Raw genomic sequence first — 15,639 nt, forward strand, 5'->3', positions numbered from 1 at the left:
CTCTACTTCTTAGAATCATATAAATCTGCATATGGCTTTCAACTTCATAAGTTAAAATATTGACATACGATGATATCAGGTAGATACATGAAAGAAATGATACCATGACACTTTGCAGTTATTAAAAGAATGGTATGGATCTACATATGTACTGACATGGAAATACGAACCTGACATATATTATTAGTGAGAAAACATTTCAATGTGTAATCATTTTGTTTCAGATCATTCTCATTTTTAGGGAAGTTGGCACACATTAATCCTTCGTCATAATCTGTAACCATGACCTACACTGCTTGTGGGCTGACTGTGTGTACACTTTGGGAATATATATAGAGAAAGATGGATATAATAAGTGTGTACATACACAGAAAATGGCTTCAAGAATACAAGCCAAATAGGAATCTGGCAACTGCAGAGAAATGAGAGCCTACGGGAGGAACTTCACTTTCTAACCTTAACAAATGGATATTCTGAACTACCAGCCCCAGTCCAGTGCCCCCACGTAGGATCACCATCGCAACTTTCATCATAGAAAAACCCAGCCAGTGAGGTCAAAACAGAAACCACTCCAAAACGTGGACTAGAACTCTCTTGAGTGCTCTCGATGAGAGGCCACGGAGCCCGGAGCCCGGGGCGGGGACGAACAGGGACGCGAGGCCAAGTGCCCGACCAGACCCTGTACTGTCACTTCCCAGTGGGTGAGCTTGTACCAGTCCTTACCTCCCTGAGCTCCCTGCCTCATCGGGGAGATGGAGCCAACAGCAATTTTAGGTCAGGTTGTGCCAGTGTTCCTAGGGACAAGCACGGGGATAGCGGAGAGTGCCATGGAAGGGAAGGGTCCGAGTCATCACCGTCAGCACCATCATCATCTTCATCACATCACCACTGTCACCATCACCATCGCCACCACTAGCATTATGTCAAGGGCACAGGGCACAGGGCACAAACCGAGCGGTAAGACCAGACATAAAATAAGAGAAGGTATGCTGGCCCATTTGTTGAATTCATATGTAATGTGAGCAATGGGCACACACGACTGAATTCGCAGTTTGCAATCTTCAACTTTCTGTGTGTGCCCTAATCACACATGCGCGAGGCTTCTGGACATCACACAGGCTTGTTGGAATGTATGAATTCAGCTTTTGGAAGTTATAATAATAAATTAGAATTAAATCTGGCTACAGGGGCATAAAATCCCGTCAGTAGCTCCATTAGTTCTTCAGGAACTCAGAATTTCACATCCAGATTTCCTTCCGGATATTCTGAATACTTAGCTTGATGTCACAAATACAGTGATTTTTTTTCTTTTCTTTATTTTTTCTCCAAAATGGCACTTTTTTTCTAGTATTCTCTATTTGAGATAGAAAAAGCCTTTCAATAACAATTCTGAAATGTTTTGCACTCAAAACTGAGGTTTTAAATGAAATCAGCTTTTTCAATAAAAAAAAATCAGATATGAGTACAAATGATATTATTTCACGAGCTTACAAAAATAAAATAGAGTAAAAAAGTTTTTAAAAAATTTCCCAGCAGTGCAATGATCCCAACAATGAAGTGCCCAATAAAAGCAGCAAATCAGCTGAGCTGAGCCGGAAAACAAGCCACCGCTCTGAAGGGACGGTCCCTGCAGACACACAGGGCTGGGCCTACCCAGAGTGGGCCTCTGCAGGACCCCCAGGAGCAGGATGGGCCTGTGCCACATGGTGGGGCCACTCACAGGGCTGGACCTGCAGGACCTTCAGGCCTCCCCCCAGCCTCGGTCAACCTCTAGCCCAGCTTCCCTCTCTGCCACCTGTTCCCCTCGGTCAGGAGGTTCTAACGCTCATTGCACCTGTCCCCACAGCTCCTTGCACACTGCCTGCCGGCACTCAATAAATGTATGAGGAATGAACAGGTATGTGGAAGACTGCAACGTGACAGGACGGCCTAGTGACACAGTAAACAGGGACCACAGTCCTGAGGCGGTCAGTCCAGAGTTACCTTCTTCCTCAGAGCACAAGGTCACATTATTCTCCTCAGACGGGGTGAGGCGGGCTCCTCCTACAGCGCTCACTCATGGTGTAGGATCCCCACCGTCTCCCAAAAAGGGGTTCCTCACGAGTGCTTAAGGTGCTACCCGTCTTCCTGGAGAGGAAGAGTGTCGGTTGGCCCATCGTGAATAAAATCAGAGCCTCCAGCGATCTCCACTGGCCTCTGACTCAGCTGGGAAGCATCCAGCCAGGTGGCTGTCTCTGGTCAGCGCCAAGCAGCAGAGGGCCCGGGAGGTGACATCCCTGTGACAGAGTTGACAGTCCCTAACAGGAGACTAATCAGATTCCACCTCCACTTGGGGCCGGTGCAGTGCCTGCTTCACCTCCCTGAGGACTGCCTTGTGCTTACCAGGGACCCCGCAGCCTGCTCTCTCCGGACTGGAGCAAACCCATGAAACCAAATGACTTCTGCTTCCTTCCTCTCATCCCTTCCGAAGCTCAGCATCTATTCTTCCCTTCAGTCAACATACATAACTCCCTGTGACAATAATGGGATATGCATGTGTACCGAGGGGAGCATAGAATTTTTATCTCTGTAAAAATGGTACTAGCGTGGTACCAGCAAAGTTTTTGTTTTTTTCCCAAGGCTTTTACTTGGGGCAATATATTGTACATGTGGTTGTGGGGTTTTTTCTTCTTTTTAATTTTAAATCGAGATTATGAACATATTTTATGCAGGTTAATATATCCTTTTCATGTAAAATTTAACTGAAACCAGTTCTAGCCCATTAACGACAACAAGAGAAATTCTCCGGCTTATTATAAACATCCTTCAAGAAACCTGAAATGCGTGTCCTCTGGAAATAATTTTGCTGGGATTTGGATTATTATTAAAATCCTCTCAGAATTCTATCACTGGTGCCTAATGTGCCTCCAAGCCCTGTTCTGCTACGGATCAGAGAGAAACTCTTTCTGGTCTTGGCAGGATATTCTCGATAGTGAAACGGGGCCGGGAAAAGGGGCTTCTTTCCTGAGACCAGGAAAATGTGGGACAAGGTGAGGCATCTGGGTCCTGGGCTGACCACTTAGTGGAAGGCCATTCTTCAGACAGGTTCCCTCTCAGCTCTGATGGAATGAACCACAACCTCTGTGTCCACTGGGAGTGCTCTGATCTTTAAGAATCCATGAGAGGAGGCAGGTGTACTGCAGATGGTAAGCTCAAGAGAACCCCAGGCGGGCAGGTCTTGGTCACACTCTCTCTACATGTCAGAACGCTCTGCCTGTGAGAGGCCCTAGGAGATCACAGGGCAGAGCTACCCCTGGCTGACACAGGGATAAGCTGTCCAGGAAAGGTCCTCAGGAATGAAGGAAACTCACCGTACCCTTTAGAAGCAGATTCTCGCATTTAATTTTCTCTCTGTTGGTAAATAAGAAAACCCACCCAGTGGGTTGAACTCTTTACTAAAATAAAAAATCAGTCCAGATGTGACAGACTCTGTCTTATTGGCCATGACCCAATCAGAGCTGGCTACTGAGTTTGATAGTTATTCAGAGCAACACTTTCAAACCTTCATGTTCATCAGATTCATCTGGGATCTTGTAGAACTGCAGATTCTCATTCAGTAGGTCTATAGTAGAGTGTGAGTTTCAACTTTTCAACTATTTTCCAGGTGATGCCCGGGCTGCTAGACCATAGACAACATTTTCAGCAGTGAGGACTCAGAGCTCCAATCACAGATCTCTGTCCTCAATCGTTCATTCATTCCACACACATTCTACAAGCTCCAGCTCCTCTACTGGGACACAGTGATGAGGAGGACAAGTCCTTGATGATTTTGAAACTAGTGCTAATTTAAAACTCCTGTGCATCAAAGAACATAATCAAGAGAGGGAAAAGGCAATCTACAGAATGGACGAAAATATTTGCAAATTATATATCTGTTAAGAGATTAATATCTAGAATATATAAAGAGCTTCTATAACTCAACAACAACAACAAAACAAACAATTTGGTTTAAAAAAAAAAATAAAACAGGGGAATGACTCAGACATTTCTCCAAAGAAGATATACAAATGGCCAAAAAGAAGGCAAAAAGATGTTCAACATCACTAATTGTCAGGGAAGTGTTAAAGAAAACCACCATGAGATACCGTCCCACACCCACCAAAATGGCTACTAGCAAAACAACAACAACAACAACCCCCAATAAACAGAAGATAGCAGTGTTGGCAAAGATATAGAGAAATTGAATCCTTGCGCACTGTTAGTGGGAATATAAAATGGCACAGCTGCTGTGGAAACCAGTAGGACAGTTCCTCAAAAAATTAAAAATATAATTACCATATGACTCGGCAACTCTACTTCTAGGTACGTATCCAAAAGAACTGAAATCAAGAACTCAGAAATGTATTGGTACATTCACATTCACAGCAGTGTTATTCACAATAGCTAACAGGTACAAGCCACTCAAATGTCTATGGACAGAGGAATGGATAGGCAAACTGTGGTATATACATTCAAGGAAATATTATTCAGCCTTACTAAAAACAAAAAAAGAAAGAAATTCTGACACATGTTGCAACATGGATGGTCCTTGACAGTATTGTGCTAAGTGAGATCAGCCAGTCACAAAAAGAGAAATGTGATCTCAAAAAGAGAAAAAAAAAAGACTATGTGATTCCACTTGCACGAGGTACCTAGAGTCGCCAAATTTATAAGGACAGAGAGAAGGAGGATAGGTTCCAGGGACAAGGGGAGGGCAAGTGTTATTTAATGAGTACAGAGCTTTGCAAGATGAAAAGAGTTCTGGAGATGGTCTGCACAGCAATGTGGAGACACTTAACACTACTGAACTATACACTAAAAAATGGTTAAGGTGAATTTTATGTCATGTACACTTGAGCACAATTTTTTAAAAAGCTGCCCATCCTGTCTCTACCATCTAAGGTGTCCACAGTGTGGAGAACTGTAGTGTAAGAAATGCAGAAGTCACTTTATAAAAGGAGCCACATGATGCTAGTGGAGGAGAAAGTGAAATCGGGCAGCTTCAGAGTGGTGTGGGAAGTGCTAAAATACAGGTCAGGTGCTGTGGGGGCCCCACGGAGAAGCCCTGAGGTCAGATGGATGGGGAGATGGTGGGCATGTGAGCCAGTTACAGCAGTGAGTAGGGGGACAGGGAGAAGCCTGAGCATGTGAAGTAGTTCTCACCACCACACGTGGTGGGGGTGGGGAGGGGGGCAAAGGCACCTAGATTCTGGACGGGACAGCCATTCCTGGTGGAAGGCATATCCAGGTGGAGCAGGGCTGGGGGCGAGTCATGAGTACCATGTGCGCTGTGGTGAATTTGGGGGAGCAGGTGGAGCCTCCAAGGGATTATACCATAAACAGTCGGAAGGACCGGTCAGGCATTGCCTTGAAGACCCAAGTGAGGGAAGGGGTGGGCTGCCACGTTGCGGCTGCACCCGTGCGGGTGTTGACTCTCCCGGGCCATCTGTTCAAGAAGAAGAACAGCCCAGAGACAGCCAACATCCCAGAGAGGTGGAGGAGGAGAAGCAGCCTAACCACCTGGGGCAGGGCCACCGCCAGGAAGCAAAGCAGTCAGCTGGGCCAGTGACAGAGAACCCACATTTAGCCTCCAGGGACAAGGATGCTGATGCCTCGAAGGGTCAGAAATGACAGTTTCACTGAAAAGTGCCACAAAGGTCAGTGATGGGGAGCTCCCTGACATGCAGGGACGTCACTGATGTTCTCCGGACGGGGGGTAAGTGGGACTCTGGGGGCAGAAGAGCTCCACAAGAAGGTGGTGAGCGAGCCCGGAGGTGAGTGGTGTGGGACAGAGCCGGTGGGGCCAGCAGGAGAGAGCCAGCACAGGAAGCCATGCTTCATCCCTGAAGCAAAGGGGAGCCCCGAGAGCATTTTCAACAGGGCAATGACATGGTTGGAGCTGTGGTTGAGACAGATCTCTAGGAGCAGTGTGGGAGATGGATCTGAGTGGGACAGGCAGGATAGAGGAGACCCGCAGGGGAACGTGTGAGAAGGAAGCCGTGATTTGCCTGATTTCTCTGTGGCTTCAGTCTTCTGCTCACAACGGATCATTTCTTCCTCAGAGAAGAGAGGTGGCCCGAGCCTTCCAGCTCCTGAGTGCTATCCCAGTGCCTTCATTACAGAGGCGCAGGGGTGAGGCACGGAGCCGACCTCAGCAAGGAGGGCGCAGGCTGGGAGGTAGGAGCGTGTGAAGTCCGCTGAGCCCAAAGGACCTCGTTCTCTTCTCTTGTGGTTCGTTCTGGGGTGCTGACTGCCCTCCCCCCAGATCCGTCTTTCCGTGGCTATCCGTGAAGCACTGAGCTCTTGCCTCCACATCGCTGAAATGGTTTCCTCCTCCTCTTCTCGGCCTCCAAGTCAGTAACTGACCCGGCGCAAAAAAAATCAGTCAAGAGCACTTCTGGCTTTCTCTGTCTCTTCAGAAACCAGGGAGCCAGGACAGCTTTTCCTGGAAGCATCTGCATTCGCTCAGTGAGTACCGGCGGGCTCTGGAGGCAGGGGTCCCCAGAAGGCTTCAGGGGGTCTTGAGCTAGTGCCAATCCCTCTCCCCTAGCTGAAAGGAGAACTATACATTTGGAGGGTTGTGAAAGTACTCCCTTGTCCCCAAAAGGACGAAGAACCTCTGATGTAGAAACAATGCCTCACGGTCAGTGTTTAGTGTTAGAAAACAACCGATCGCATGGTCAGTCAGAGAGACCCTGCGTGATCGCTCACAGCCTCCATCTCAGATGAGGTCACCTCAAAAGCTGGCTGCTGGGTTTGCTTTATTATAAAAAAAGGAGGATTAGTTTTGGTATCCTAATTATAAAATGCCTAAAATACCTTCCTCATCTCTTTGTTTTGTTTGGCATCCATATTTTCTACAAAATGTCACGTTGTTTTGAAAACATACAAAAAGATTCCCACTTTCATGCTTTGAGGGTGAAAACCCAAGGAAAGGCATCAGTCATTTTTGCCCGCCAGTGTCCAAAGGTTCCCACCAGGAGCTCGCGTGGGCACTTAACATGAGTGAGAGGGAGACTGTGAGCTCCTCACAGAGTAGCCGGCACATAGTAGGTACTCAGTAAATACAGATTCTCCCTTCTTGTCCAGGAATCACTGGAGGCAGTGGGCAGTGTGGCTTTTCAGGGTGAGTGTGTGCTAATGTCCCTCTGGAAAGAGAGCTGGGGGGCCCTGCAGCCCATGACCACTCCAGGAAGCACTGTTTTACACACATGGTGGCAAAAGGGAACAGCGGAAACAAAACAAAACAAAACAAAACAAAAAACCTCCCCAACTAGTACGAGGCCCCGAAAAAGAAATGTCTCCAAGTTATTTCCTAAAACACCCACCAAGGCCTCTGTGAGTCAACAAGTATCATATCAACTTTAGTTTCAGCTCCCATCAAGACTTATTGATCTGAGAGCTTAATATTGACCCAATTGAGATGAAGGCCAATGTTGTCCCCCTCCCTGGGAAAATAAATCTTAATAGTAACTAAAACCTGCAGATGCTAGGCCTGGTATTTTTGACTCTAAACTGCTGGTCAGACAGAATCCCATGCAAAGTCATCTCTTTTCTTTATTGTCTATTATTATGGGTAGAAACTGGTTTCCAAATGGTCTCATTTTTGGAAAATTCTGATATGGAAAATTTTAGGTCTTTTCACCTCATAAACGATCCACATATAATTTGGCACTTAGCAGTTCTTATTGGAGATACTTCCATAAAACAAAGATCCCCTCTGATACGCATGTAACTGCCCCAACTTACTTTCCATGAAGACGAAGAATGACCTGGGTTGCATGAGCCCCGAGAGGAGCACCCCAGCTCGAACGCACACGCAAACAAAACTCAGCAACTAAGACTTGTGACTAAGACCAGAGTCGTGTTTGAAAACGCTGTTGACTCCAATCTGTTTACTGATGGTCCCAAAGTGCTTAATGAAGCATTCTGTCCCCGAAAAGTGCACAACTGATTTTTGCTTAATGGATAAATGAGAGATGCCCCCTGCCCAGGCTGTGGACTAGAGAAACTGTCCATTTAGGATCGGCGACACTGCCAAGGGGCTGTCCGCCAGGGCAGCAGCACCGTCGTCACAGGAAGTGGATTGCTACTCCTGTGAGTTGTAGGAACTCACTTTTCTTAAACAGAGTGTGTGTCCTCACATGCAAAACAGGAGATTGGGAGAGGGGACCTTACTGTGAGGATTAACCACAACAACATGCAAAAAGCACTTTTTGGCTCTCTCTCTCTCAGATCCACAGAGTGTCAGTAAATAACTGTTTCTGCTGTTACCAGGGCTAAAATTTTGGATTAGAAGCAACAGCTCCTGAGCAACTTAGAGACAAAGTACGGTGGGAAAATTTACAATGCAGATCCTTTCTTGAGTTTGTTGATAAATATCAGGACAAGAAGAAAAGATCTGAAAAAGACAGACACTTACTCACACAGGTGTGTAGGGAGGATACACAGTTGGGGAAGTGAGAAAAGTTGCTAGGTTTCACCTTTGTGCCCCACTGAGCTTCGGAAAGCCCACTGAATGACCAGAGATCTATTAAAATCAGCAAAGATTCTCCAGCTGCTTTAGAGGACAGGACAGGGGTAGTCAGTAGAGCAGAACTGCTGAGGAATTTTTGATGATCTGAACCAGTGGAATCAAAGGGAATGAAAAGTCCATTGAAACCCACAATCCACTGCAGGCAAAAGAAGCCTCTCTTTGGAAAACAGGTGAACCAGCCTCTCTGGTAAAACAGCAGGAAACAAGGGTGCAAAGCAGCAAGGGCAGGGTCGAGCCTGAAACAGGACAGTAGGTCCGAACCACACCCAGAGAACCACCAGAGCCAGGCTCCACTCTGAGGCAAGAATCCAAATGAGCTGGTTAAAACCTTAGGAACATGTGCTAGTCTGCATGACCTTGGGTTCTATCTTGCACCTCACTGACTTTGCATCTCACTCTGCCCATCTGTAAAAGCAGAATGACGGAACATACTCCTTGGAGCAGGTGTGCTGTCATTAATATGTCTCCCTCCCTGCTCTGGGCACGGAGGACATCACGGCAACCAGAGCAGACAAGCTCCCTGCCTTGATGGGCCATGCATTCTGGTAGAAGGGAGAGTCAGTTAACAGATAAATATAGAATACGTCGGGTGCCTGTCATGGGGACTGCCGTCAGAGGGTGAGCAGTGTTTTATGTAGGATTTCAGGAAAGTTTCTCCATCAAGGTGACATCTGCGTAGAGACCTCACGGGGTGAGCGACAAGCCTCAAGCACAACCTAGGGAGAATGGTCCAGGCAGAGTGAACACCTGGTGCAAAGGCCCTTCCAGAACATGCTTGGTATGTTTAAGGACCAGCAAGGAAGCCAGAGTGGCCAGAGGGGAACTAAGAAGGGAGAGAGTGGCAAAAATGATGTCAAAGAGGTAATGAGAGCCTGACCATATAGAGCTGAGCTTTCCAATGTGGTAGCCACTAGTCAAATGTAGCTTTTAAGCCCTGAAAACGTGACTCTGAAACAAGATGTGCAGTAGGGGTAAAATATACACTGGATTTTGAAGGCTTTGGAGAACAAAAAACATGTAAAATATTTCATTAATAATTTTTGCATAGATTATATGTTTAAATGATAATCTGTTTGCTATTTGGGTTAAATAAACCATATTATTAAAATTGGTTTCACCTGTTTCTTTTTACTTCTTTAATGGGGCTACTAAAAAATTAATGACATATGTGGCCTGTATGGATATAGGGCATTATAGGCCACAGTATGGAATTTGGCATTTACACTGAGCAATATGGGAAGTAAATGGAAATGCACATGAGGGGCTCAGCATATTTCCCAGAACAGACTGGAAAAAGTTTATAAAACCAGAATTCCATTCCCAAGCAAATTGCTCAAATATAAAGGCCAATAAAGATATTTGGGGGGAAGACATTAGATCAAGAAAGAATAATAATAAAACTAGTAAATGTTTAGTTCAAACTTTTTAGGATGTAGGGATGAAGTTTAACAAAATTGGCAAGGAATAATTATTGAAATATGAAACATAAAGTAACATAAAGAGAATCTGATAAACAGATAAAACTGGATACATGTCCAAATTCCCAATGGGTCGAGAAAGACAGGCAAAAAAAGAAAAAGGAAAGAAAATAAACAAGCATTTCATTTTAGCCATTCTCCTACATGTAAACTTTATGCTCTTTAACTTGCATTGCCATGATGCCAATGAGGTTAAATATTTTTCATGTGCTTACTCTTGATGTATCTCATTCTGTGAAGTGCATGTTGAAGACTTCTGCTTATTTATTTAGTTTTTGTAGAGTTGTCCTTTTATTTCCTATTGATATGTGGGTGCTCAGACATTCTAGGTAAGAATCCTTTGTTAGATGCATGCACGCCATCATGTTCCTCCAACCTGTGGTTTGCGTTTGCATTTTTTCTTGGTGCCTTTCAATCACAATGGACATTCTAAATTTTAACATTGATTTATTGATTGATTTTTATTTTTAGAGAAGGAGAGAGAGAACAGGGCAAGGGGCAGAGGCAGAGGAAGAGAGCAAATCTCAAGGCAACTCCGCACTGAGTACGGAGTCCGAAGGAGGTTCTATCCCACGACCCCGAGATCACAGCCAGAGCAGAAATCAAGAGTTAGATGCTCACCCCACCCAGCCACCCAGGCACTCCAACAACCAACATTCTAAATTTTAAGGTAACCCAAATTTTTAAATCTTTTCCTTCCTGCTTGGTACTTAGTGAGTCTTGTTTTTAAAAAGTCTTCGCCTGTGCTGAGGTTGAGGAGATATACAATCTTTAGGAAGCTTTATATTTATTTACCTTTCCTGTTTAAGTCTATGATCCCTCTCTAATTTTTGTGTACGGCGTAAAGCAGGAGTAATGGATCCTTGTTTTTCATATGGATATCCAACAGACCCGCCACCCTATACTGAAAAGTAATCCCTCCTCTCCCTTGTAATATCACTTCTGTCATAAATCAAGTGACAATACATATGTAGATCTGTTTGGAGCTCTTTATTCTATTCCTTTGCTCTGTTTATCTATCTCTGTGCTAATACCACAGTTTATCAATTATTGTGGCTTTAAGGTGAATCTTGAGAACTGGCATATAAATTCTCCACTTTGTTCTTTTCCTTCAAGGTTATCTTGGCCCTTCCCAGTACATCCACATTTTAGAATAGGGCTTCCAATATCTCTCCCTCTCAGTCTCTCTCTCTGTCCCTTCCTCTCTGCCTGTCTGTCTCTCCCTGCCTCTCTTTCTCTCACACACAAATATACAGCCGCTAAGCAATGTTAGCGACAAAATAAATAACATTAGAAACTTAAAATTTTTCATATCTATGCACCCATACCAATACAAGTTAGTGTAAATAAATGAGGGAAGGTGTCCTGCTCTTCCTTACAGAAGAATTTCAAGTAGTAAATACAGAAGGATTAAGGAAAATACCCATTAATGCACCATAGTAATAACTGCTACAGGCAAAATCCATTGGTGAATGCTAAAAAGTTCATGGAAAAATAAGATATTTGCTTAGACTTGACATATCTCCCCCAAAACATTTATTTATTACTGCGGTGGTTAATAGATGTCCACTAATTGTTTAATACTCCTTCAGGATAGGGAGCTTCTCCCCTCCCTCAGGGTGTGAACTGGACTTAGTGATGGCCTTTTTTTTTTTTTTTTAGACTTTGTTTGTCAGAGAGAGGGAGACAGATTGAGCAGGAGAAGAGGGAGCAACAGGCAGAAGGAGAAGGAGGCTCGCCACTGAACAAGGAGCCAGATGCAGGACTTGATCCAAGGACCCTGGGATCAGGCCCTGAGCTGAATGAAGGCAGACACTTAACCAACAGAGCCACCCAGGTGCTCCTAGTGACTGGCTTCCACCTAACAGGTATAGAAAGGGAAAAACAGAAATTCTGTACGGAGGAAGTCTGGCCAACACCAGCCTAACCAAGCGACTGCGATTAATGTCACCATTAATAAGACATATTGACATCATGCATCCCCTAAAACAGGCCATGAGGAGGAAGTGTCACCTCTGTATTCTTCTCAAATCTGGGACCTCATCTCTACTCATCAGAAAACCTCAGAGAAAGCCAAATTAAGGGACATTATAAAAAAAATAATAACTGGCTGCTTCTCCTCAGAAGTGTCAAGGCCACAAAAGACAAAGAAAGGCAAGGGAATGTCACAGACTGGAGGACACATGACAACTAAGAGCTATGTGACATCTTGGACTGGATCCTGGAACAAGAGAAGAACATGGGTGGAAAAACTGCTGAAATCTGGCCAGAGTTTGGAGCGTGGTTAGCAGCAATGTGCTAATGATAACCTCACTTTTGACAAAGACACCAGGGCTATGTGAGAGGCTGACCCTAGGAGACGCTGGGTGAAAGGCAGACAGGAACTTGCCATGTCTTTACAACTCTTCCGTAAATCTACAGTTATTTCAAAATAAATTGCTACGGCATATTTTCTGGAAGGTTCTTCAGCAGTCTCTTTAGCGTAGTTATCAGGGAAATTTGTATAAACAGGTTCATATCCTATTTATATCTTCCAGAGTGTGGCTTTTTTTCCCCCCTTCTTTTTGAAAAATAGCATTTATAATGGAACATGGTTCTCCTTGGATTTTTAAAAAGCCACTCTGGGAACAAGATGTGGAGAAAAGACAGCTCAAAAGCTGACCCAAGAAGACAGAACGTCTTTGCTTGGGGACCAAAGCACCGAGAAGTTTCAGCATATTTTGAGTCAGTCAAGATACTACTTGGACCTCAAGTGTGTTTAAGGCTTAAGGGGACAATAACAACACCGACTATGGTTACTCACCAGGGCAACTTTCCTCTGTGGTTTCAGCAGCTTCGGTTTATGGAATGTGGCAGCTATGGGAGCTGTGGAAGCATGTCAAGGGTTTAGCTTGGATTTCCTCCAGGATTTCCAACGCCCACATAACACGAGCATCACAGACATACTCTGTAGAGACTCACGGTCCCTTTCCTGCCCCCATGGAAGAAGTTTGGTTTCTGATCTAGGTACCACTGGGTGCCCCTCCATGGAGAGCAATCCTCCCCAAATCTTTGGACATGTCATCCTCTCCCACCAGCAAGGTCAACGAAACAAGACTGCATAAAACACTGCCAGCTACCAAGAGGTGAGGCATGCAGGTGAGAACCAGGTATGTTTGGTTAAGTCTGAGGCCAGAAACTTCCCTGGGGCTTCATCCAAACTACACACTTACAATTAAAGCTGTGACCTTGACAACAACCCTCAGAGGTCATCAGGGAGGTGGGTCTTTATTGTCCCCATGTAACAGAGGAGGAAACTAAGGCTCTTCCCCCCTCCCCAATATCATGTAATGAGTACTTCAATGTTTTGGAATTTGAACTTGACCTTGAAGTTCAGGCAGACCTCATCTCCAAGCCAGGCTCTACCACTTAGCTCTCTGAGGCTCACTTTCATCTTTTATAAGGAAGGGTACTAACCACTCTGAATGAATGATACGTTACTGCAGGGTTCTCTGCCCCCTTCCCTCCCCAGATCTACATTTATCATGCCTCCCAGAATGCCCAGGCCTTCCAGTCCCTCTGTCCACCCAACATGCACTCAGCCTGAGCACCAGTGGCTTTCAGCACAGGACCCCAAGGATCTGTAGGGGACAGACCTAGTACTTCCAACTACATTGGAACCTCACCTATGTTGCTCTACATTACAGTTGGAATCAAAGACCAACCTTGATTTTATCCCCAGAACAAATCCAAAATAAACTACATACCCGACTTACATCTAAGGACTTACATCCTTAGAAAAATCAGAGGCTCCATTCCCTTGAATGAACCAAGAAGATGTTGATACCCCTTTGTGCCACCCCACTATGTGTGAGCATGTTAATAGTTGAAGGTGAAATGCGTTATGGAATCAATCTGTGCATGTTGACATCCCCTCTCCCAACTCCCCACTAACACCATGCTGGGCCAGTGCACCAGCCCCGGCCCCACTCCAGTGATGGGCCTCAGTGATTATCAAAATGAAGATGGGGTTCTGCAGGCCTATCATCACCAGATGTCCTCCGTCTGTCTACTCACCCTGTCCTGATCCCACCACAAACCCCAGACCTACTTCTAGATCAGTCGTGCTGGTTCCTACGTGGGTAACCGTAGGCTAGCCTCCTACCTTTGGCAGGGACTGCAGGAGGAACATCAGCCTTCTCCTTCCGCCTCTTGCCCTTCTTAGGTTGCAGGGGGGCCAAGCTGGTCACACTGGTCACAGTCTCCCCGGAGCTATACAAGAAAAGAGTCCTGGTCAAGGCAAAAGCAGGTTTGTTCCAGGGAAAGGGAAAGGAAGCAATAGTTTCTGTGTGCTTCCTGAGTACCTTCGTAAGGTGAAGTTCTCTTACAGCTGGACTGGGACTCTAGGTAGATCCCCAGGGATGTCGGGAGGTCTAGTTCTGACCTGTGGCTAAGATAAGGATGGCGAGATGAGCTAGTTAGTGATTTATGATGTGCTGTTTAACGTTCAAAGATCCCTGGGGAGATCAGGGGCCAGCTTGTCTGCCCTTACAGATGGAGAGATGGACGGTTCTTACTAGGTGCATCAGTTACACAGTCTGGTTTGGCCACATCACCAGTAGGGTATTATGATACTATCAGAAACTTCTACCTGAGCTACCCTAAAACCAAGATTCGTTGCACGTATTTTTTGGTGCATAATCCACAGAGCCCCTCCTGTGCAAGGGAGAAAGGACCTTGGGACCTGCACCCAGAAATCTCCAGGGTCCCCCGAAATTGGCCACACTTTCTTCTCCCACTGTACCTTTACCTTTAAGAGAGGGCAAGTGGCTTCACCCTGAAGAGGGCTGTGGGTGTTTTCAGTTATCTGACTCTGTGTAATCACTGTGCTATCAGGTTCTTTCTATGTGTTACCCAGAATGATGGTACTGATAAGCCTTATACTGGGGGTAAGAAAACAAGGACATGTAGGTGCTAAAGTGACAAAAGTTACACAGACCATCTTGATGGCAAACCTTGATGCCACATGTGGGATGGAGTCCACGTGCTTCCTTGAATGGCTAACACTCTTATCTCAAATGCGTCACAGTGACTCAGCAAAGGCCCCTTCTAGAACCTCTTGTCCTGAGACACACGCTCCAGCCAGGTGTGTGCGGTTACCAAGAGAGGCTCTCTCCCTAATACATAAAGCATTTCTAGAAATCCGTAAGACTATGATCAACTGCTTAATAATCAAAATGAAGGAAAGCAGTAACAGTTATTACACAAGAGGAAAGGCTCTTACCACTGAAAACACACCAGGGCTCTCTCATGAAAGGAAGCCAAATTAAAACATACTGCACTTCCATTCTCCACATATCAGAATGACAAGAGTCACATTGGAAACAAAGCACTCTTTTGCCAAGGACATAGAGAATCAGGCGCGTAGAAGTACGGCCGATAGGAGTGAAAACCCTTCCCAAAGGAGAAGAACTTGGCAATCAGAAGAGCTTGGCAATCAGAACTACAAACGCTTATACTCTGACCCAGCAATTTCACTTCCGGGAATTTACTCTGTGGATATCCCTGCACGTGTATGAAATGTGCATGTGAGATTCGTCCTTACGGTGCTATTGTTGATAGCAATGG

At 45.4% G+C, this 15,639-nt stretch overlaps 1 protein-coding gene across 3 annotated transcripts in view; it reads right to left on the minus strand.

Moving 5' to 3' along the window:
- VSTM4 (V-set and transmembrane domain containing 4) overlaps positions 1-15,639 on the minus strand; it is a 106,076-nt gene that overhangs the window by 19,244 nt on the left and 71,193 nt on the right. Inside the window, exons 6-8 of one of the 3 annotated variants that reach the window (XM_047702855.1) lie at positions 14,177-14,283; positions 12,836-12,897; positions 1,489-3,390 (exon numbers count right to left, since the gene is read on the minus strand). In XM_047702855.1, coding sequence (XP_047558811.1) covers positions 3,379-3,390; positions 12,836-12,897; positions 14,177-14,283 — 181 coding nt within the window. In that variant the 3' untranslated portion in view covers positions 1,489-3,378. Of the gene's footprint in view, positions 1-1,488; positions 3,391-12,092; positions 12,254-12,835; positions 12,898-14,176; positions 14,284-15,639 lie in introns of those variants that run through there. The other 2 variants (XM_047702854.1, XM_047702853.1) reach the window with 2 other exon arrangements.

This window comes from Lutra lutra, chromosome 14, assembly GCF_902655055.1.
Source record: "Lutra lutra chromosome 14, mLutLut1.2, whole genome shotgun sequence".
In the NCBI taxonomy this organism is placed as follows: Eukaryota; Metazoa; Chordata; class Mammalia; order Carnivora; family Mustelidae; genus Lutra; species Lutra lutra.